General features: G+C 48.3%; 1 protein-coding gene across 1 annotated transcript in view; it reads left to right on the top strand.

The window, feature by feature from the left end:
• Nucleotides 1-24,420, top strand: part of GRIK4 (glutamate ionotropic receptor kainate type subunit 4) — a 498,388-nt gene that overhangs the window by 453,754 nt on the left and 20,214 nt on the right. The window contains exons 14-17 of the mRNA XM_025266749.3: nucleotides 10,667-10,776; nucleotides 14,701-14,874; nucleotides 18,555-18,720; nucleotides 20,205-20,430. Coding sequence (XP_025122534.3) covers nucleotides 10,667-10,776; nucleotides 14,701-14,874; nucleotides 18,555-18,720; nucleotides 20,205-20,430 — 676 coding nt within the window. The remainder of the gene's footprint in view (nucleotides 1-10,666; nucleotides 10,777-14,700; nucleotides 14,875-18,554; nucleotides 18,721-20,204; nucleotides 20,431-24,420) is intronic.

The following is a 24,420-nucleotide window of genomic DNA, read 5'->3' as shown; positions in this document are numbered from 1 at the left end:
CAGGTTTCCCAAAGCAAAGGGAATTCTGTATCAAGGCTATCACGTAGAAATCCTGAATTTCCAGCCTGCCCTACAGATTTGGGACCTACCAGCTCCTACAGTCTTGCCTGGAAAATCCCATGGATGGAGGAGCCTGGTAGGCTGCAGTCCATGGGGTCCCTGAGGGTCAGACACGACTGAGTGACTTCCCTTTCACTTTTCACTTTCATGCATTGGAGAAGGAAATGGCAACCCACTCCAGTGTTCTTGCCTGAGAATCCCAGGGACGGGGGAGCCTGGTGGGCTGCCATCTATGGGGTCGCACAGAGTCGGACATGATTAAAGTGACTTAGCAGTAGCAGCTCCTACAATCACAGGAGCCAATTCCTTGAAATAACTCAGGTAGCGCTACTGGTAAAGAATCCACTCACCAATGCAAGCAAAGCAAGAAACACAAGTTTTATCCCTGAGTCGGGAAGATCCCCTAGAGTAGGAAATAGCAACCCACTCCAGTATTCTTGCCTGGGAAATCCCATGGACAGAGAGGAGCCTGGTGGGCTACAGTCCACAGGGTCACAAAGAGACATGACTGAGCATGTGTGCGCGCGCGCACACACACACACACACACACACACACATCCTCCTGGTTCTCTCTGTCTCTCTGGAGAGCCTTACCCACACAGTTCCCCTGTCTGATCAACGTTCCTTCCCCATCCCTGCCATTTTACTGAGGCACTAGGGTGTCACACAGCTGCTCAGATCTAATTTCTAACAGGGGGCCAAGCTGAGTAAAAATTGAGTGCTGGCGTGAACAGCTCACACTAAGCAGAACTGACGGTTTATGCATTTATTCAACAAATATTTACTTGCATTCCATGTGTGCAGCAGAATGCTTAGAAAGCATCAGAAAGTGAGCTGGGGAGAGGACAATCCTGAATTGACTAAACTGGGGGAGACCTGGTTAGAACAAGTCTGAGATGAACTGGGCAGAGTCTGAAACAAAAGAGGTTGTCAGAAACAGCTAATACCAAAGGGGAGCCCAGCAGAGTTCACCATGAGTGCCACAGTCTAAAATTATTATACATACAGAAGCTCTCTCTGACATAATAAGTGTTAAGCTGATGAAATTAAAGTTGGATACTGTGTGTTTATTATTTTGTAAATTTTCTCTAACTGATAGTTCTCTGTGAGCAAAAATATGATTCATTTAATGTAATTTATAATGACCCAGTCTCTTAGCTCTATATCCAAGGTCACCTGAGTCGTGAATGATAGTTACCAAAAAAGTGAGCATCTGGTGAAAATCAAACCTGTGTCCAAAAGTGAAAATAATTAACACAAGGTATAAATGCCTAGTTAGAAATTCTTCAGAACCTTTCAAAATAACAGGTGATGGCAGGTATATCTCAAGTCTAAAGATAATCAGAAGTAATTTGTGCCCTTCCAGCAATCTCAGATTATCTAGGTTCTTTCTCGAACATGGATCATCACGAGTTGATTGTGAGATATTTTCCTTCCTCTAGAACCTTGGGGTATAATCTATTTCTGCCAGGCATATCCAGGATCAGAATCAGAAGACTGTTTTGCTCTTCAACCTCTACTCCCTGCCGCTCAGAGGCTGGCTTTGGCATTTGTTATTGTCAATCTCTCCTGCTTATTAAAACCCCCTCTCTGTTCCTAGCATCCACATCACCATTTTCTCCTGCTGTGCTTCCTGTCTCTCTGATTATTGCCTTCTTTACCATTTCTCTTGATTCTTCTCTCTGTGTTTGCCACTTAAATGTCTGTGGTCCTTTTCTATTCTCACTCTCCCAATTCTCTGCCTGGATAATCTCACCTGCTCCCAAATCTATAAATCTAACCCTGACTGCTCTCCTGAATTCTGGAAGCATATTTTAAATACATTACTAAGTCATCTCCAGACTTCCCAGGTAGCTCAGTGATAAAGAATCCGCCTGCCAATGTGGGAGCCACGGGAGACACAGGTTCGATCCCTGAGTCAGGAAGATCCCTGGAGGAGGAAATGACAACACTCCAGTATCATTGCTAGAATAATGCCATGGACAGAGGAGCCTGACAGGCTGCAGTCTACGAAGTCACGAAGAGTCAGACACGACTGAGCATCTGAGCACACAGGAGACATCTCCACATGGATATCTCACAGGCACCTCAAAAACAGTGACACAAACAAACTGCATTTGGTATATTCCTCCCTCCTCCCCTCTGCCCCCTCTCAGGTCACAGCATCTCCATCCAGCCACCTGAGCCGCCCTGCACTTGTCTTTCCTCAAATGTCCATTTGGTCCACTCACGTCCTAAACAATCTGCATATATACTGATAATTCCTGCTCACTCTGCCTTGGTTCAGGCTCTCCTCATCTCTATCATCAACTGCTGCATCCCAGTGGCCTGTATCCTCCTTGAAGGCAGGTGTTTCTTTTCTTTTTATTTTTTAGGCTTTTAAAAATACTTTCTTTATTTTTGGCTGTGCTGGGTCTTTGTTGCTGCATGTGGGCTTTCTCGAGCTGCAGTAAGAGGGGCTACTCTCTAGCTGCCGTGTGCAGGCTTCCTGTTGCGGTGGCTTCTCTTGTGGAATACAGGCTCTAGGGCACTCAGGCTTCAGTAGCTGCAGCACACAGCCTCAGTAATTGTGTTGCACGGGCTTATTTGCCCCAAGGCACGTGGAATCATTTTGGAGCAGAGATCATTGAGCCCGTGCCTCCTGCATTGGCAGGCAGATTCTTTGCTGAGCCACCTGGGAAGCCCCAATATCATATGGTATTAGACTATGCATTTTTATGGGATGATTTTTGGTATGGAAAATGTCATCATCCTAAACATGCAGCATTTACTTGAAAAGTATAGAGGGAAGAAAGGAAAGCAGGGAGAAGTGTGAGGGATCTTGTGATTCTGTGAGCAATGAGCACCGCTTCCCTTTGTGGTTCACGGCCAAGCATCACTGACTCCCAGGAACCTGGCTTCTGTCAGAAGGTCCAGTATTCCAGGCAGCAGGATGAGTGACCCGAATTGATTTCTTCTTTTTCTTTCTGGCCCTTACCCTGTTGGTCTTGAGAACAAAAAGGGAGTGAAAGCAGATGTTGGGGCAGCTCAGATCCATCAACAGGTCAGGCCTGCCACAGCTGCCGCCTGAGCCCCTTACTCCCTCCCGCCCTGATGCCTGTGCATCCCACAGACAGCAAAGCACCCTCCTGAGAAGGTCTCAGAACCCCTGACCCAGGCCAGGTGAGCTTCCAGGTCAAGCATAGAGGGCCCAGGCCTTTAGAATCTGGAGTGTCCCCTTGTACTCCACAGATGGGAATCCACTGACTGGGGACATCAGAAGTTCAGGACTCTCTTCATTTCCTTGGCATATTAGTTGATTATTATTGAAAAGTTCAGTATGTAACATAGCAGTATAACCCCAAGGGCATTTTGCAGTCCAGGGGAGTTCATAGAATTGTGCATTTTGTAGTCCAGAGTTTTATAGAATTGATGCATACTATAAGCTTCCAAATATCTGTGAATGGAAGGGAGAAGAGCACAGAAAACAAAAAACATTCATATTTGATGTTAGAGTATGTCATGTAGTTTTCTCTCTCTTATTTTTCTACAGCAGCAATTTGCCTAATGATGTTTTGCTCAGATTAATATTAAAGTAAGTTTGTATGCCTCAAGCACACACTGACTGTTGGAGCAAGGCCTCACCAGAGCATGCCAGAAGCCAACCTGGGGTTTGACATTTGGCACATAGAGCCCCCAGATGGATAATCAAGTTCAAAAAATTCAGCATCAATATATTCAAGGAGGTTGGGTGCATGTCCAGGATATTTGCATGTTGACTAACATCATCTGACGCCTCGTTATTCATGAAGCCCTTTCACATAACAATCTCTGGTTTACTACAGCAACTCCCCGAGGCAGACAGTAGAATTCTCGTTTCACACAGAAGGATTCTGAGGTCAGTGATGGCCAGTGGTGCAGGGGAAAGAAGAAAGATGGTGCAGTGGTGGGAGTGGCACGGAACCCAGGTTTTCAGTCTCCAAGTCCGTACACTTCCAATGATCTATCTTTATGGTATAGCAGGTATATTTCCTTGTGTCAAGGACATGTGTTGGGTGATCTTTCAAGATCCTTTCTAATCTGATGATACTATCTATGATCCCATGTAGTGCCCTGAACCAGCCAGAGCATCTAAGGCTCCCTTGAAAATGTGAGTTAGTGAGATTTCCCTGGTGGTCTAGTAGTTAAGAATCTGCCTGCCCATGCAGGAGACATGGGTTCGATCCCTGGTCTGGAAACTAAGATCCCACATGGTTCAGGAAACCAAGCCCATGAGCCACAACTACTGAGCCTCCAGGCCACAACTGGGGAGTAGCCCCAGCTTGCCACAGCTAAAGAAAGCCCACATACCCCAAGCAAGTGCCCATGTGCCACAACCAGGACCACCAAAAATAGGTAAACAAATAAATAAGTGTTTAGAAAATATGAGTTAATTATTTTCCCCTGCGATATCCTGCTCCATCTTTGAATGACAAATGTGAAAGTTTGACGCTTTGTTCTTTTTCTCTTCTTAACCCTTGGCAAGAATCATCTCTCTAAAGAAAAGTAAAAAAAAAAAAAAAAAGCAAACAGTGATTAAATTAAAAAATGAGCAAGAAATAAATGTCAACATTAAATTAACACCTGGCATTTTTTCTGGATGTATTAGTCATTTTTCAAGAAGGGCTGTTTCATCTCAGAAAGACTGTCTAGGAAAATGGAGAATAATACTTAGTAAACCAATGAATCATTTCTAATACTGCTTAATACTCTGTTATAAGAAAATAGAAAATGAATAAAGTTCTATTCCTTAAAACTAAGTAACCTGATAGCCCAAATAATGGAAGTATGGTTCTCTGGATGTATAATCACATTAATATTGGTTACTTATAGAGTGCTTCTTTCTCAAGAAGCTGAAGGATTTTATCAATGTTACTATAGTAATTCTCACATCCCTACTTCATGCTGATTGCAGTGTTCCACTTTCTAGAAGAAGGAAACAGCACCCAGAGAGGCAGAGTGGTTCACCTAAGATCACTCAGAAAGTCAAGGTCAGGACCAGGTTTAGAACTTAGGTCTTCTTGTGACAGATTTCCAATCAGCAAAGTGAAAATAGATATACCAGCATCTGGATTATAAAGGCAACAACCCCATCTGGGTGTTTTAAGTGAAGAGGAATTAATTGCTTACTTCTTTTTTCCTCTTAGAGTCAGAGGTGGGAAGTGCGTGCTAAACCAAAATATCAAGACGGTCCACTGCAGACACACTGAGGGAGTTATCCATGGGTTCCTGGGGTGGACCAAGAATCTCCTCCTTCTGCTTCTTCCAGAAGGATTCATGGAGACTGTGTCTGTCTTATCTGTTTCTTCAGCCCTAAAGAGTGTTTTATTGACCACTGATGACAACTGGTAGTGGAAAGAAACCTCTGTATGAATGGCCATTTAGTTCTACAGACTGGCAAGACCACATGGAGGACAGGATGAGCCTTTGTCATTGGTTCTGCTGGAGAGGGAAGAGTTCTGCTGGAGGAAGAGAAGGAGCAGCATTGATGGCCCAAGTCTGTGTGTCAGGAAATGGTGATGCGGGTGCCCAGCCCTCACACAGACACAGGAGAGCCCACTGCACATCTGAGCCACTCTGTCTTGACTTCCTTGGGAAGGCTGAGGTGGAACTGAGTTCCAAAGCTTGCAATTACCAGCTTCTAAGAGCCAGCCTTCCAGAAGAGAGCCTGGTATTACCCTAATCACTTCCTGGGGGAGCCCTGGGGAAGCCCTCATGATTCATGTATTATAACCCACAAAAACTCTAGGAGTTATAGAAAGGGAATGTGGCCAGATGGAATTCTCCCTCCAAGCATCTTTAGCATGTGCTACTACAGGACGGAAAATTGGATTTCTTGTCCGTGAGGGAGGGCTATAAAAGGCAGTTCCCTCTTTCGTCATACACCATCTCCCCCACCTCTCTCACACATGGCTCCCATTAGACAGTTGTTGTTCACTTGCTAAGTCGTGTCCGACTCTTTGCAACCCCATGGACTGTAGCCCGCCAGGCTCCTCTGTCCACAGGATTTTCCAGTCTAGAGTACTGGAGTGGGTTGCCACGCCCTTCTCCAGGGGATCTTTCCCACCACTGGGAAACGAAGGATTAGAACTTAGGTCTTAGACGAAGGATTGAACCTTCGTCTCCTGCATTGGCAGGTGGATTCTTTACCTCTGAGCCACCAGGGAAGCCCATTAGACGGGGGTGGCGGGGGGAGCCAACACTTTTATATATATATATATATATATGTTATATATATATAACACACTTACTGTGTGTTAAAACAATGCAAGAGGTAGGTTTTATGATTACCCCCATGTTACAGACGACATGGAGACCTAGAGAGCTTACGTAACTTGCCCAAGATCCCATAATTGTATACGGTACAGCCAGGATTCAGTCCTGGGCAGGCTGACTCCAGAGTCTGCATGTTAATTCATTACCTGTCTTACACTACGTGGCCCCAATGTCCTTATGCATTTGGCTCCAGACTCTGGGCAAGCAATTACTTTCTTACTATAATGTCATTTCTTCCAGTAAATGTGCAATGAAGTATCAGTGAGTTTATGGATTTTTTTAAGGATAAGAGGAATTTTCAACAGGCAAGAGGAGATTAGTTCCACTCTGTAACTCCGTGAACAGCTCCACTGCTGACATTCAAAGGGCCTCGCCACTCAGGGATTGTAGTCATTCGGTTACCAGCCCCGTCTCGCTCACCATCCGACAGCATCCGTGATGCTGGCTCTGTTGTGGTCAGTCTGAAGCATAATACAAAAATCAAGGAACCAGTTCCCATTTTGGTGCCATCTAATTTGCAGCCCCATTTACAGGGCTTGGCCTGACCTAGACATTTGGGGCATAGACTCTGTATCACCAGTTATCTACCTTCAAAGTTGTTGTCTTCACCAGAAGGAACGGGCCCAAAATGTAGTCAACAGAGACATGTAAAAATCAATAACAGAGTCCCCATAAAGCATGGTTTCTTGTCATTCACTCACTCAGTCATGTCTGATTCTTTTCAACCCCATGGACTGCAGCACACCAGGCTTCCCTGTTCATCACCAACTCCCAGAGCTTGCTCAAACTAATGTCCATTGAATTGGTGATGCTATCCAACCGTCTCATCCTCTGTCACCCCCTTCTCCTGCCTTCAATCTTTCCCAACATCAGGGTCTTTTCCAATAAGTCAGTTCTTCACATCAGGTAGCCAAAGTACTGGAGTTTCCGCTTCAGCATCAGGCCTTCCAATGAATATTCAGGGTTGATTTCCTTTAGGATTGACCGGGTTGATCTCCTTGCTGTCCAAGGGACTCTCAAGAGTCTTAAATGATGATGGGTATAAATAAATAATGTTTAGAGTACTTTAAGGGGGTGAGATCGAGTAGGCTTGGATTCTGTTGGCATTGGGGAGAAGGTGTGGGATTAATTAGGGAGTTTATTGGAGCAAGTTGTAAAGATACAACAGAGAGGAAGATGCTGTACAGCTGCCGTTTGAAAGAAGGAGAGCACGGTATCCCTATGGCACAGCTTGACAAATGAGCACCAGAGAAATTGAAACCATCACCAGTGATGTGAGCACGGCACTTAACCTCCCTGGGTCCCATTTCTTCCATCTGTCAATATGGAGAACTGAATACTGAAATCCAAAGAACATAGTGAAGCATTTTGAGTTCTTCTGAAGAAAAGCGTCACCATCATATATCCATATATCCATTGGGTTAAGGAAAACCTGTTATTAGGAAGAAATGCCAGTGGCATGTGACACCTGATCTACCCCCAGTACCAGTAACTCAGATGTCTGTTGGGAAGGAAGCAATCGAAAGCATCCACATAGAAAAAAACGGGAGGCGTTCAGAGCCTTGCAAGTAACATACTTCTCTTTGGCATCATAAAAACAGCTTGGGCTCAGTCCAAGCCTAGTCTGTGCAAGCCCAGACCCACATCTCAAATGACTGCCCATTCCTTGCTCTTCTGGTTGGCGTCAGTCAATCACACGTGGAATCAGATGTTGCCTTGCCAACGTGACTGATATGTTTCCAGGGGAGCTCTGTTTATGTCTTGATCCTTGTTTGTGTGATGCTCTGTGTTTTATAACTTAAGTCTCCAGGAATTTTTCCCATGGCTGTGCATCACTTGTTATCACCCATAACCAAATATGGCAGCTTTAAATAGTGCTGTCATTCTCCTCAATTTCATTCGTTGTGATATAATCAGGTATAGATTTCTGACATTGAGCATCTAATGGGGTTTCAGATTCAGAGAGCAACAATGGAAGAATTTTTTTCTCCTGGATATCTCTCAGTTGGGAGACACAGAGTGAAGCAGTCATGAGTGACAGGTGTAGAATTCATGTACGTTTGCCCAGAGAAGCTCCAGGGGATAGAAGGACCCCAAGAGTGGCCCAAACGAGTGATTTTCTGCAGCAGGTGTGTAGATATAATGAGCATCTTCATCCCCTTCTGGACTCAGTCTGTCTCTTCCTGCATCTGCACCAGCTTTTAGGATGATGGTGAAGGCATGGTTAGTCCGTGATGGACACGGAAATGACTAACAGGGAAGGTCTTGCGTCCTTCTTCCTGTTAGACAATTTACATAGTGATAGGGCCGTACGTACTCAAACGGTCTTCTCCCTGTTTCTCTGCTGTTCCCCTCGTCACGGGGCTTTGTCCCTCAAGCTGTTTTATTTTCCCAGTCACCTGAGTGTTCTCTGCAGCTCAACATGAACACACATGAGGCAGAGAAATTGCATTTGGTATCAGAGGGCAGTTCCCTGGTCTAAGCCACATTGGGAGAGAAATCCAATTTCAGACAGACCACCCCAGGGGTCACTATCACCACTGATGAAGGACTTCAGGATCCAAGAACCAGTGCCCCACTGGCAGAGGGTAAGCTTTGACTTCTTCACTCTGTACCCTCTGGACTATGTCCTCAGTGGGAGAATAAAATTATACTCCCAAGTGCTTTAGGAATTTGTCTGTTGGCTCACTAGGAAGGGATGGAGAACTCACCAGAAGAGCAGTTGAAAATCAGCCACAATTGGGGTTTGTGCAGATACAACAGGGCCTTGCAGCATTGTCTCTCCTGCTCCTTAGATGCTGCCTTGGGAGCAGCTGTTGTTACCTGCAGTTTCTCAGCATTATCTCATGGTCTGGCTGTCCTTGGATAACAAAAGCCCAGAAAGCTGATTGAGATCAGCTCAGTGCTGGCATCGATAGCTCCCCTTGGTGTCTCTGGGAGCCCCAGTACAAAATGACATACCTTGATATTGACAGCAGGTTGTGCCATGACTGATATGTCCTTGAACTTGAAAGTTTACCTGTTCATAGCACTCCTGAGCTTAATACTGGTTTTCTATCCTATCCATAGACCTCCTAGATTCCTGGAATCATAAAGTCATATCATTTTCGATTTAGAATGGTCTTTAGGGAGCATCTGTTCCAATGGTTTCATAGTAAGTGGAAGAAGCAGCCTGGTTCAAGACCAGGGCAGCAGTGGGAGCTGTAGAGTAGGACACTGTCTTGAGTGAACAGCCACCACTCAGCTCCAGCCGGTTGAGAATTAGGCCCAATGTAGCCAGATCATCCATTTTTAAAGCCAGAAATCTGGATTTTTCTGTGAAACGTCCTAGTCACTTAATGTTGACAGCTTATCAAAATGAGTAAACACTACAAGTCAACAAACAAGTGGTCTGTGGGCTTCAGGTCACCAGGGCATCACCTTTGATCTAGATCAGCTCCAGTGGAGTCTGGAGAGGGGTGTGCACTTGGCTGAGACCACACTGCTAAAGACCAGGAGCAGGTTCTGAAATTCCTTCCTTCTCATCCCATCTCACTTTCCTGCAGAAAATGCCCCCACCAAGAGTGTTGTCCCCAGCTTTCTGGCTGGTTCTTGGCTCCATCCTTTGGCTCCCATGACTCTGCCTGGCCTAGGAACAACCATGTTTTTCTGCAGTACTGTGGGCTGCGTCAGATGCCCTGGGCTTTGTGTCAGCAAGCATGCATTTGAGTCCCAGTTCTTCCACTGATGAGCTGTCTAACCTTGGACACATCTCTTGAATGCCTTAGGGCTTTGATTTCTTTCTGAATACAATGAAAATAGGAATCTGGGTTCTTCACAGCACCCAGTTTGAGATTTACATGAGAAGATGTTAACATGTATGTGAGATCACCCTGCAAACCAAAAACCAAGGATGCCTATCAAATTAGCATCCTCGTAAGAAAGACGTGAGTGGCAGAGGAGGCTGCATGTCCTCGGACATCAACAGCTCTAAGGTGCTTCAGAGCCCATCCACGCTGCCCCTGGAGGACATGGGGACGCATACAAGGGACACTGAGGGCTGTTCTATTGCCCATCGCAGAGCCTTCTTCATCCTAGGAAGTGATGAGGCCTTGAGCCATTCTTTAGTTTCATCTACTGAGTTAAGGGCTGCGTAGATGTTTCAGAGCAGACCCCTCTACACCTTCAGCCCGTGTCATTTAAACCAATCACCCATAACCCAAGACAGTGCAGTCTGGGCCCATTCCCAGCTCACTAACCCCTCTGCCCTCCCCGCCCAAGGGCTGTGCTGACTGAATGCATACATGAATCTCGTTTCTGTCTCCATTTTCAGGGACGCAGACCCGGCTATTTCTCCTTCCTGGACCCATTTTCTCCGGGCGTCTGGCTCTTCATGCTTCTAGCCTATCTGGCCGTCAGCTGCGTCCTCTTCCTCGTGGCTCGGTACTGGCTTCTCCCCTTCCCTGTCCTCACATCGCCACCTCGTGTCCACCTCTGGGAACTGCATGGGCAGGGGTGGGGAGCAGGAGGGGGCAGGTGGAGAAGACCTTGGTGCCAAACCAGAGGAATGGGAGACGGGCTCAGGACCCGAGCCACTCGGCCCGGCTGTCAGCCGGGCACTGCCCATACATCCATCTACATGCCTGTCCCCTGATATGCACAACACAGACAGGCGAGCTTGTCCGAATTTGTGCCCCTTGCCTCTTACCCTTCTCATTCCCTAGTCTCCAGCCCCCTGCCTTGGGAGAGAGAGGAGGGGAGGAAGGTGGTGGGAAGACTACTCTGATTAAGTGCTCTGCCTTTGGCTGCCCTGGCATCTGTCCTCGCCAGGACCTGCCACAAAATGCTGAGTGACAGGAAACAAAGCCTGCAAATCCAGAGTAGGGAACCGGCAGCCTCGGTGACATAGGCAAGGGAGATGGCCTCCTCTGCAGAGGGCCTGGCCCTTCCCCAGCCCGGGTCTGTCTGTAAAAACACAGCTGCCTTGTTGAATGGAGACCATGTAGGGCGGCTGGCAGCAGCAGGGCAGGATGGAGAGCAGCATTGGCAAGCAGCTCTGTGTTGAGACACATGGTCCAGATTGGGGGTCAGGGAGGAGAAGAAACCCACCCCCCCCAATCTCCCTGGACATGAGAGAGTGTCCCTGAGCCCAGGAAGAAGCCAAGGAACATCCCAGGAGGATGCGCAGAGGGGGTCGTTTCTCTCTAAGGCTAAGTTGGGCTTCAGGAGAGCCCACTTACTATCCAGAGGCAGAGCCAGCTCCCGTGGTTCAGGGTCATTCATGCAGATCCCTGCTTCCTGCTCAGAGCTCAGCTGATCACCTCAGAGGAGCCAGGACCCACTCAGAGTAAGAGTCTAGGGGGCCGACAGTGGCTCTGGTCCAGCCGTCTGCTCTCCTCTGCCTCGGGGCTACAGGGGCAGCGCTGGCCTATTCTGTAGTGAACGGTCCACCTCTATGGGATGGGGTCTTCCCCAGAAGCATGTCTATTCATTGCTCAAGGGTAGTCTGTGCTCCCTCCAGCTAGAAGATGGAACTCCCAGGAGGGATGTGATGAGTATATAATTATGGGTGATTTGCATCGTTGTACAGGGGAGACCAGGCTTCCCTGGTGGCTCAGATGGTAAAGAATCCTCCACTTGCAATGCAGGAGACCCAGGTTCAATCCCTGGGTCGGGAAGATCCCCTGGAAAAGGAAATAGCTACCAACTCCAGTATTCTTGCCTGGAGAATCCCATGGACAGAGAAGCTTGGTGGGCTACGTCAGTGGGCTCTCAAAGCACAACCAAACAACTAACACACACACAAACCCGCACCAGGAACCAACACAACATTGTAAAGCAATGTCCCCCCCGTTAAAAATAAATTTTAAAAAATGAAAATGGAGCCCCAAGGATCTTTGGAGTACGAACCCCTAGGGCAGTTCCCAGCCTGCCCAAGAGGCGTGGCATCACCCAGTCCATGCCTCTTCCAGTGGAGATCAAAGCCAGGTTCAGGAAGTCGTTCCCGACCCCTGAGATCCAGCTAAAGGGGGAAAGGCCTTGCTTACAACCTGGTCATCATCACAGGGTGCTGCATGTGCCACTTGGGTGCCATCTACCCTGCTTGGGCCTGTAGCCATGGCCACTGTCAAGTATCTATTGTCAGTGTCGACTGGTAAGGCGCGGGAGCTGGCATGCCATCTGACACGTCCGCTCTGCACTTCGCTGGGCTGTCTGCGGCTGCTCACAGGAAGCTGTCTGCCTGAGTCTCGGCTCCGCTGCCCTGGAATTCTCTCTTGTCCCCTTTGATTGAGCCCCTGTGTGTATAAAGTCATGGTTCTCAGGTGGCCTCGAGGGCCTGGAAGTGGTATTAGGGCATGGTTATCAGATACATACATACACACGCACACACACACAAGACCGCTTCACCCTGCCTGCCACAGTCTGAAGCTTTTCAATCAGCCCTGGGGGCTTAAACAGCCCCTCTCTCCTGCCATCCACATTCACACACACACTGCCCCCCCAGGATCCAGAATTAACAAAAAGATTAACCAAAAAATTGTACTAGAGGTCTGATCATACATCATATATATCATACAATATGTATACACACACACACACACACACAGACATACAGGCCACTTGATATGAAGAGCTAGTTCGTTGGAAAAGACCCTGATGCTGGGCAAGATTGAAGGCTGGAGGAGAAGGGGACAACAGAGGATGAGTTGGTTGGATGGCATCACTGATTCAATGGACATGAATTTGAGCAAACTCCAGGAGACAGTGAAGGACAGAGGAGCCTGGCGTGCCACAGTCCAACATGGCCTTAGCTACTGAACAACAACAGCAAAATACATATAATATCCTATATAAGTAATATCTGAGGGTAGGGTAATCTGGCCCAGGCAATAGCTTTCAAACTGGATTCCCGGGGACGTGGAGGCTCCTGGTAGATGCGGACACATGGAGGGGCGGTGAAGAGGCTAGGCACACGGAGATCTGCAGCCTCAGCTCATCTTCATTCAGACCAGCTCCACTTTTCTCTCTCATATATTGTACTTCTGGGTAAGATTTTAAAGGGGAAAAGATGTTTGAAAACCACTGCTCTATGGCAGCCATTCCCAAGCCAGCTGATATCCAAGTCATTCAGGGAGCTTTAAAAAAACTTGAATGTCTAAGTCAGATCATCTCAGAATCTCTAGGGATGAGGCCCCAGGAATCTGTAGTTCTGAAGCTCACATCCAACCACCCGTAGGCTTGGGAACCACTGGGGTGAAGCCACACGGGTACGATCCAACCCCACAGTCTCTGGAAGGAAGGAGGACGTATGGAGGCAGGGGCCAGAGATGGCACACTGGCCTTGTAATCAGGAACAAGCAGCAGCAAAGGAAATGTGAACCAGCCCCTCAGCATAGCACCTGCAGCCTAGGCTGAGCGAAGGGACAGGAAGGCCAGGGAAGATGATGACATCACGTGAACACGCAGACCTGCCCTTCTTGGCGTATGTCCAGATGCGTCTCCCACATCAGAGCTGGAAGGCTTTGTGTGGGAGGCAGGCTGGGGAAGAGGGAGGGCATGTGTCTGGTGGGCAGGAAGTTAGGGCATCAGAGACATTAGAGGTACCGCTGGGAGAGAGGCCAGCGTGAGGCTGCGAGGGACAGTCGAAGGAGCCTGTGTGCCTTGTTAACCCTATGTGTCCATCGCACTCATCCAGGGAGCCCTGAGACATGCTGAGGCCCAGGCCGTATCTGGACAAATGAAATCAGAACCTCTGGGCATGGAATCCAGGTGTTGGGATTTTTTTAAAAGCTCCTGGGTGCGTCTGAAACACAGACAGAGTTGAGAACCAGGGCCAAAGGGAATCACTGGAGTCAGTAGTTTGCAAAGTGCGGTCCCTGGACCAGTGGCATCCCCTTCTCCCAGGAACCTGCAGATTCATAGGCCTCACCCAGACTTAGCGAATCAGACACTTCAGGGCTGGGGCCCAGTGATCTGTGTTTTCACAAGCCTTCTTGGTGATTCTGATGTCAGTTACATTTTGAGAATTTCCACTCTGGGTTGAGAGTTTTCAATCCATGGCTCTGTGGGGCCCTAGGGTTCTCTCTGTGGTCACTTCCAGGGAGCAAAAAAGACAGAACAAGCAATTCCCAGCCATCCACCCCCATGACTTGATTTATTTTGAAAAAATTAAGATGTTTCTTTGATTAAAGAAAGTTCCAAAACTGCCAACATAGTCCAACAGAAGGGAGCTGGCTTGCCCAAGGCCACAGGCAGCTACCAAGGTCCAGGGGTCAGGCCAGGAAGAAGAGCACCCCCAAACCCCCCCAGCACCCCTTCTTTATGCCCACCCTCCACGGCACTGATGTGTGTTCCTTTCTCCCACAGACTGACCCCCTACGAGTGGTACAGCCCCCACCCGTGTGCCCAGGGCCGGTGCAACCTCCTTGTCAATCAGTACTCCCTGGGCAACAGCCTCTGGTTTCCTGTCGGGGGCTTCATGCAGCAGGGCTCTACCATCGCCCCGCGCGCCTTATCCACCCGCTGCGTCAGTGGCGTCTGGTAAGATCCTGGGGTCCTCAGATGAGCCCTGATCCAGCTTCCTGCAGGCAGGAACCTCAGCTCTGCCCTCGGACAGCCTCTGCCAGCTCAGAGGGCTGGTGGGGTGGGGTGGGGGGAGGTGCAATGGGGGGTGCTTTTTGTGCCATCTTCTCTCCTTTCCCGTTCCCCCACCTTGGAGATGCAGAGAGGAGCCGAGGCACAAGAGGAGACCCGGTGAGAAAATGCCTTGAAAGCCCACTGCAGTTATGACTTCCTGACCTGAGAATGACTGGCATTTTACAGGCAGGGCCTGAGAAGTCATGTGCAAATTTGTGCAAATGTGCACAGGGTGTAGCAGGAAGTCCCGGCCCTCCCCCCACCAACCCCAAGTCACATCACTCCACCTCCAGCAGCTTTCTGGAGTTCTGTCCCTCTGCTCCTGCCTCTGGGCCTGCCAGACGTGTCCACCTCAGCAGGTATAGAAAAAGCAAGCTCTTAGTGGCTCAGAGTTGGACGGGACCTCGGGGTCTAAGTTGACAGCAGGGTCCACAGGGCCGTTGGCCAGCTCCTTCTCCCCTTGGATCAGGCAGGGCAAAAGGAAGAGGGTGAAATGATTCAAGGTGTGGGGAAGTTCCCTGAAAATGTGGAAGTGCCACATAAATGTTTGAACTGATCATTGCTATTAGACCATTTATTTTGGGGGGAAATGAAATATCGATGTAACCTTGAGAGGCAAGTTCTCCGTCCTCACTCAAAAGCCCAACCTCGGGTTTGGTATCACAGCTTTTAGGACTTATAGCCTTCATTCTCTCCCCTCCTTCTCAGCCTGTGTAAGCTGGAGGAAAGGGGAAGGGATGAGGATGCTGGGGATGGTGGAGCATCTGGACTGTTACCTGGGAGTCAGTGGACTGGGGCTGATCCTAGCAGGTGGAAACACAGCCGGGACTGATAAGTGACAAATACAGTGGGATTTAAATCACTGGGGCAGGATGCTCACCCATGATCACATCCGGCCCAGGAGTCACTGAGCGTATCACCATGGGGAGCCTGGCCTCACGTTCCCCGGCAGAAAGGAGACCTCGGCAGGCACAGTCGCAGAACCCTCTAAAAAATCCAGGAAATCTGGGCAGAGACCCGGAGATAAGATGTCAGCTGCAGATTTTGATCCCTTTCTACCCAGGCTTTTCCATCCAAAGGGGCATGTTACCATGTGGCGCCAAGTGGGGCTCCATTACCTGCTCCCTTAACCTGTCAGCTCACACCTCCAGGAATTCCCTCCCCTAGAGGACATCTGCCCCAGTGCCGAGGGGACCACCTGTCCTGCAGGCTGTTGACTCAGCCCACTGACTCAGGAGGGCTTTAAATAGCTGGCCTCAGGTGGCTCGGTTACCCTGCTCCAGAGCGTGTGTGGGAGGGAGGCTCGGCCCTCCCCAGCCTGACCCAGGGGTGTTGGTGTGCCCGTCTGCCTCTTGGAGCTCTTGGTTATGAAATCACAGCCTCGGTTTGTTGGCTCCCTGGAGAGTGGGAGGTCAGAGGACCCGGCCTTTATGACCTACCCTGGCATCCTCATCCAGAGCAAGTGACAGAAAATACCATGTCTCTAACAAGAATGCCAGCTTCACAATAAAATGCCCACTTGGCACAGGAGCAAGGCTCTGTTGACCCCTCTGGAGGGAGCGTGGGTGTGATTTGCTTTCTCAGCAGAGGTGATGGGCTTGCACTGAGCTACTTAGGCTCTTGGAACCGTCCCCTGTGACCAGTGGCATAAACAGCCACATGGCTGTCCAGGGTGGAACAGATGCCAGAGTGTAGCTGTGTGGTTGAGGGAACCTCCCCAGCCAGCTCTGAGGTCATGTCCACACCCAGGGCTCATTAACCAACAACCGTGGGTCAGAGCAACTTCCGAATGCTCACCTCCACCTGGGGAGCACTCACCACCACCCCCAGCCTCCTCTGGGGGAGGCTCATAAGAAACAACTTCCAAGAGGGTGTAAGAACTCCGGCAGGAACAGGAAAGCCAATTTGAGGATGGAGGGACTCCTGACACTTACAGGTCACCAGTAGGGAAGATAGACAAATGATTTTCATCCCATTTGTGATGAAATGGGACTGTCTCTACTTGTCTCTGTATCTCATGCTCATCTCATCCTTTACAAATAATTAGTCACTAATGACATGTTATCTGATCTGATCCAAGACAGGTAAACCAGGCATTATTAGGGTGTTCAGTTGCTAAGTCGTGTCTAACTCTCTGCAACCCCATGGACTGTGGCCTGCCGGGCAAGAATACTGGAGTGGGTTGCCATTTCCTCCTGCAGGGGATCTTCTTGACCCAGGGATCAAACCTGAGTATCTTGCATCTCCTGCACTGGCAGGCAGATTCTTTACCACTGTCCCACCTGGGAAACACAAAGCAGGCATTATTATCCCCCATTTATTAGTCAAGCAAATGACCTCAGAGGCATTGTGTAGCTTTCCCCCAAGGTCTCACAGGTGGAATTAGACAAAGCCAGAACTAAAACCAGGTCTCTTACTGGTGGTCTGGGGCATGGATCTGGTGGGCTGGCATGTGATGTGCCCGTCAAGTTGATGGGTGCAACTGTCCTTTCACTCCCGGGAGAAAGCGCACAGGCCAGGGGCTAAGGGGACTTCCTGCTCTTGCAAACCCACCTTCAAGCTGCCCTGCCGCAGCCCGTGGCAAACACTGTGCCTTCGTTGGCAATGTCTTCGTAATGAACTGAAGCCTCATTAATTCAGACTCCACTGATTCAGAATTTGGCAATTCGCCAGCCTCAGTTATGCTTACATATATCTTTGAACCCCTATAAACAAATGGATTAGAAAGCAGATCCATACTGCTGACCAGATGGTAGAAGTCCTGTTTAACCTACTTAAGTGAACAAACTGGTTTTAATGACTTTAGTGTGTGTGCTGCCTGAGCTGCAGAGCTATTCTAATTTTAAATGAGTTCGATCTACCCAATGAAACAACCTTCCGTTTTGAAATAGCATGACCTTTGTAAGAGTGTTTTCTAATTCCAACTTCTCAGCGGCTCAAAGGTGCTTGTCATCAGTTTGTCTTGAAGAGCTCCCGCTCTGACGATTTGTGGAACTGGTTTTAGAATACGAATTTCTCCATGTGTTACTTGGCCACGTGACTTTGCTTCTCTCAGCCTCGGTTTCCTCTTCTATAAAGTCACAATAAGAATGTCACTTCCCTGAGTTGTAGGGAGCACAGGAGCTGGAGGGTGTGGCTCTCCATGGGTGCTCAGTACATGACAATGCTCCTCTGAAGGTCAACTGCATCGTGAGGGGACAGGAGGTGGGGGAAGTTTCCCGGCTGTAGCTCTGAAGAGAGCCCCCAGAGCTGACACCCTTAGCTCATTCACTAGCTCTTTGCTCACTGTCTCCCAAGCTGTTTCATGTTCACAGACACACTTCTTTTGAGTAGTAACCCAATAATCACCTCCTTTAGGAAATAAGAGAAAGAGAGCCATGGTCTTCTTCGAGGCAACCCTCCCAAGCACTGTTCATTTCTGTTGAAATCATATGCCCTGCCTCCTTTCTCTTCCCCCACTAAGCTGAGGGCTCTTTCAGAAGAAGAGGGCCACTTGCCCTCTCCCATGTCACAGCATGGGGATGGGGGCTAAGACTCCTGGGTGTGCCCAGGCAATGATGACTTCCTGGTCTTTTCCTGCATAGGTGGGCATTCACGCTGATCATCATCTCATCCTACACGGCCAACCTGGCAGCCTTCCTGACCGTGCAGCGTATGGATGTGCCCATTGAGTCAGTGGATGACCTGGCTGACCAGACTGCCATAGAGTATGGCACAATTCACGGAGGCTCCAGCATGACCTTCTTCCAAGTAAACCCATATGGTTGCTCACCAGCATCGGGAGTTGGGCAGGATAAAGTTGAGATGTTTGTCTGCTGGAGATAAAAACATCTCTCCTCATCTCATCCTCCCTTTTGAACCCCTAGTTTGGAGGTCCTCATGGGGCTCATTTTCCCCCTTGCTCCCCAAAATATCCCTGGAACCAGGTCCCCAGAACATTGGGTTAATGCCAGCCTTGTCCCTGAGTGTTGATCATGAATGATTAGTGCTGCTTAAGATGATTTTAGTGATCGAAATGTTTTTTAATTGCAATAGTTTCATATTTATTCTAATAAGCATTAGAAAAAATATGTGGTGAAGCTAACCTATACTTTTACTTATATTACTGCATAGGATGAGGCTAATGCACACTTTAAAAATTTTTTGTAGGGTAAGTTTTATTAGTAGTACTTAGACAAAGCAAGATTGGAGTAATACACTAATGAATGAAGTGTAAGGAACTTTTTTAAGCTGAACTGGTTTCACTGATCCTAGACTATATAGATCTCAGATGGGGACCGTTTTGGCTTCTCTGAGTTTCCCTTGCAAGGCTCAGGAGCTGATTCTGCCACAATGCGTGTTAGCTGGCCAACCAGAGCTGGGCTAGACACAGAAATAGTTTGTGTTGGCTTCAGGATCTCTAGGGAAGCAGATTTCCCTGGAGTCTGTGATTGTCTAAGCAGCCTATGACCCAAGAAGTTCATTTTCACATGAAACAAGTCCAAGGCCTTCAGTTTTCTGTTTTCCATACGTAAGCTGCTGGCACAGGGGCCATGAAGGCATCATGCAGACATAGGGTTTGGATAATCCCCCAGAAATCTCTGTCTCCTTCTTATTTGTACCTGAGAAGCCAGCATTGGATATGTGATGATGGACTGGTTCAGAGTGGATAGAAAAGGGCTGGCATTCATCCTTTGGATAATGTCTCTTAGAAGTCCAGAATGAATCTGAGCTCTCTGCCTCCCAGAAGGACTGTGGAGGGTGCAGCCAGAATACCCGTACTCACTTTGGTCAGCATGTGGAGGTTGGTAATGGAAGACCCCTTGAGGGTGGATGAGGCAGATGCAATGATCAAACCAGTAGGCGGAGTTTGCAGCACCTTCAGATCCTGTTCCTTCTCCGTCTTTCTCTGTGTGTGTGCATGTTTAGTCGCTCAGTCGTGTCCGACTCTTTGCGATCCCATGGACTCTAGCAGGCTCCTGCGTCCAGGGGATTCTTCAGGCAAGAATACTGGAGTGGGCTGCCATTCCCTTCTCCAGGGGCTGTCTTTCTGTAAAAGGTATCAGAATCACAACCCTCTCCTCCTGCCATTGAGCAGCGGCAGCTGAGAGATGAAAGGGAACAGGTTCTTGAAGGCAAGGAGGGGACTGAATAGCGGAAGCACCAGGATTTGAGGGACCACTTGGATGCTCTCCCTTTGCAGACCACTGTCTGCTTTTGACCCTCAACCTGCTTCCTTGTGTTCTTTTTCCCAGAATTCCCGCTATCAGACCTACCAGCGCATGTGGAATTACATGTATTCCAAGCAGCCGAGTGTGTTCGTGAAGAGCACGGAGGAGGGGATCGCCAGGGTGTTGAATTCCAACTATGCCTTCCTTCTGGAGTCCACCATGAATGAGTACTATCGGCAGCGAAACTGCAACCTCACTCAGATTGGGGGCCTGCTGGACACCAAGGGCTATGGGATTGGCATGCCAGTCGGTATGCAGGAGAGGATCAGCCTCTTCGGGTAGCTCCACCCAGGCAGGCTCAGGGCAGCTCAGACCACTGAAGGCAGCCTTCATGTCAACAACCCCTGTTTCTAGAACCAATTTCTCAGTGACTTGAGGCAGGCATTCTCAAGGTTTGTTTTTTTTTAAAAGCAAACCCTCATATTTCACGTCATCAGGGATCAGTTCTCAGTCCTTAGTTACTGAAGGGTTAATTGATTCCATTTTTTATAATTTTGTTTATTTATTTTTGGCTGCACTGGGTCCTCAGTGCTGCTCAGGCTTTTCTGCAGTTGCAGCGAGCAGGAGCTACTCTCTAATTGCGGTGCGTGGGCTTCTCATTGCAGTGGCTTCTCTTGTCGTGAAGCACAAACTCCAGGGCACACAGGCTCCAGTAGTTGCAACAAGTGGGATCTTGCCAGATCAGGGATAGAACCTGTGTCTCCTGCATTGGCAGATGGATTCTTTGCCACTGAGCCACCAGGGAAGCCCTTGTTAGTTATTAATTGCATGATTACTAAAGGGCACTCAGATGCCCCTGGTGGATTCTTTAGGCCTGTTGTTCTCTCCCCTTCCGCTTCCTGCTCTTTGATCATTTCTCTGCTGGCTGACATCTCTACGAGTGGTGGAAGGGAGGTGGTAGGACTCAAGTGAATTAATTTTGCTATTAGCATCCGCGGTGAAAGGTGTAATATGAAAGGGGACTGATGTGATTGGAGGAGATGGCTTTCAAATCATCTGTGGCTCTCATGGATCCCTCTACTCTGAGTCAGCGTAGATAGCTGAGAGTGAGCGGGAGCGCTCTGATGTAGCTCTGATGAGGCTAGAGAAGCTTGGCTTCCATAAAGGTATCCCAGCTATGCCTTCTAAAGGCAATGCCTGCTTTAGGCCTTCCCTCGCCGATGACTCCTTCACCAGAAGGTGAGGGAGAGCACGTTAACTGCTCACCATGGTTGTGGCGGAGGTCTGGAAATGTCTCCCAGGTGTTTCAGACACATACCCTTCCCCCAACACCATGGAGAGTCGTGTGGCACTCATGACTTCAGACAAGATTGTCCTGTGCCAGGCAGCAGGGAAAGAAGCAGGAATGGAAGAAATCAGATCATGTGGGGAGATTGATATACAGTACATGCATCTTTGCTATGATCTTGCACAATTCTTCCTCTCTCTCTTTTCTTTTAAGTATAGTTGATTTACAGTGGTGTGTTAGTTTCAGGTGTATAGCAGAGTCATTCAGTAGACATATATATATTTTTCAGACTCTCTCCATTTATAGGTTATTAAAAAATATTGAGTAGAGTTCCATGTGCTATACAGTAGGTCCTTGCTGGTTATCTATTTTATATATAGTAGTGTTACACCCCTTCTCTGGATCATTACATAACTCAGAACTCTATAAATTACTGGGCTTACTTATACCAGTGTCTTGTGAAGAGCATGGCTTTGAGGCAGGCAGATCTGGAAATGCACCCTGCTTCCTGACTGCAGGACCTTGGACAAGTGATTTAACCTCTCGGAGTCTCAGTTATCTCATTTTAAACGGAAAGTCGCTCAGTCATGTCCGACTCTTTGCGACCCCATGGACTGTAACCTGCCAGGCTCCTCTGTCCATGGAATTCTCCAGGCAAAAATACTGGAGTGGGTTGCCATTCCCTTCTCCAAGGGATCTTCCCGACCTAGGGATCGAACCCAGGTCTCCTGCATTACAGGCGGATTCTTTACCGTCTGAGCCACCAGGGAAGCCCATCTTGTTTTAAAACCAGGTTTCTAATACCTAACTCAAAGGGTTATTTTGAAGGTTAAACCTAATCATCTGGTCTCACCATGGTGTCTCATCATACTTAGCCTGTTTGGGGAAACATTAGACCCTCCTCATCTTTTCCATCATTCCCTCTGTTACTTGATCAAAGCAGATGACTTCTTAAAGACTGCTCAGAAACCAAGCCCAGGAACATAGGCAGTAACACGATTCAACTCTTGAACCCTGTGATTCCTGACACTAGTAATTCTATAGCCCAGAAGCCTCACTCAGGGTGCCTGCTTACTCTCCGCTTAGCATCATATTTCATTGAGTCCATTAATATTACAGATCGTGGGCCCTTTGAGAAATTTACAGGTTGACATTTTGTTTCAAGATGGTGGAGTGAACCGCAAAATGAACTTAAGGTTCACCTTGATAATACTCTAGCAATTTAACATATTTAACTGAAATGTCAGGTGTTTCAAGAGTGTTCATAGAGGAAAAACCTATAGAGAGTTGACATGAAGCTGACTGACTAGAAATTCTCATCGGTAACCAATGAAAAGGGGAGGGAAATGCATTGGTTCTGTGTCTGAAGTGATGCTGTTTCCGCTTGTGTTAATCTTATTCCACCTGCAAGGTAGATGTGGTCCTTCCCATCCTAGAGGATAGAACTGAGATTCAGGGTTGATAAGTTACTTGTCCAAGGTCACAGAATAGGTGGAGAGAGAAACTGGGCTTGAGCTTAGGGTGCCTGTCTCAAATCTAGCGTTTCGCGTCCCAGTCCATGTTGACAGAAGGGTACCCAGCTTGAGAAAACAGGATAGATGGAGAGGGTGAACTATGAGTTAGCCCAGGTTCTCAGATCAGGCTGGGAAGAGCACTGCAGAGTCGACTGATAAGACAAAATTTAGGTCCTAAAGACAAGCACGTGGGTCCTTCTTAAGTGAGAGGTAAGGGCGTAAGCAAATAAGCAATGTGACTGGACCCAGGAAAATTAAGGGAAACAGAACAAGGAAGGAGATGGGTAGGTAGTTTAGGAGCTAAGTAGGCAAACACGGAGTAAGCGGAATAAGCCTTTGCTGGGGCACTTGGTGTGCTATAGACATTGGGCTGAAGATGCCTTGAAAACTGCTCGAAATGCCTTGTCGGGTAGATACTTGTTTCTAAACCTGGAGTGTTCATTAGTCTCACCATCTAACACCATCTGTTAGTTCAAGTAGCCATTCACTTCAGACGTGTGTTAAGTACCTGCTATAGGTGAGGTGCTGTTGACATTCACCCAATTTGCGTTCAGTGCTGCAGGCTTGGGGTTTGAATGCCCAAGCATAGTTGTATCTATAGCAGGGAAGTTTCTATCTATGGAGTCATGGGCTGTTAGAGTCCTAAGAGATTTGGGAACTGATCTGATTGCTTACCTGTCAAAGGGCAGTCCATGGCCCAGTGGCAGGGCATTACCTTGGAGCTTGTTAGAAATGCACTCTCAGCCGCCACCCCAGACCCACTGAATCAGAGTCTGCGGGGTTTGACAAAATCCCCAGGGGATTCCAATGTGCATGAAAGTTTGAGCGCAGGCATCTATTTGTTCCAGCTCCTGCCTGTATCCTTCACTAGAGCCCTTTCCCCCAGACCATCTGTCCACAGCAGCCCTTCACAGAGCTTAGACAAGAACCTGGGTAGCTTAGTTGCTTTCCAGCTTCTTGGCAGCTTTTTCTTAATGATTTCAGACCTCAGCCTGGGCTGGGGCATCGAGCTTTCCATGGTTTCGTTTAAGCCTGTTTCTGTGATTAAATCTAAATTCCGGGACCAGAGCTCCTTGACAGTATTCCATTTGAAAATTAAAAAAAGAATTGCACTCAACTAAGCCTTCGGTTTGAGGAGGTGGGGGGAGTGATGTAGATAGGGTGGTGGACAAGGTCAGGGTTTTGGGGCACCCAGCGGGCAGCTGTGAGGGTCGGGGATGCCCCAGATGGGTTCTCCATGCAGATAGAGCCACCCCTCTCTCTGGGTGGCTCTTCTCTTATTGATGGCTGCTCCTGGTAAACAGTTGTTGGGTGTAATGTAGTGAGAGTTACAAATGGCAGAGAAACTAATTTAAATAAAGTAGAGAGTAGGCAGCTGATGGGTAGCAAGGTTTGTGTCACAGAAGATGTCCCTGCTTGGCCTCCCAGAGGCAGGCAGATGGGAAGCTTTTGCAACCAGTTCCCCGCATGCCCATGGGTTCACCCAGGTAGAACGCAG

Source organism: Bubalus bubalis, chromosome 16 (genome assembly GCF_019923935.1).
Source record: "Bubalus bubalis isolate 160015118507 breed Murrah chromosome 16, NDDB_SH_1, whole genome shotgun sequence".
In the NCBI taxonomy this organism is placed as follows: domain Eukaryota; kingdom Metazoa; phylum Chordata; class Mammalia; order Artiodactyla; family Bovidae; genus Bubalus; species Bubalus bubalis.
The sequence above is the reverse complement of the archived record's forward strand: the minus strand, read 5'-3'. Positions and strand labels throughout refer to the sequence as shown.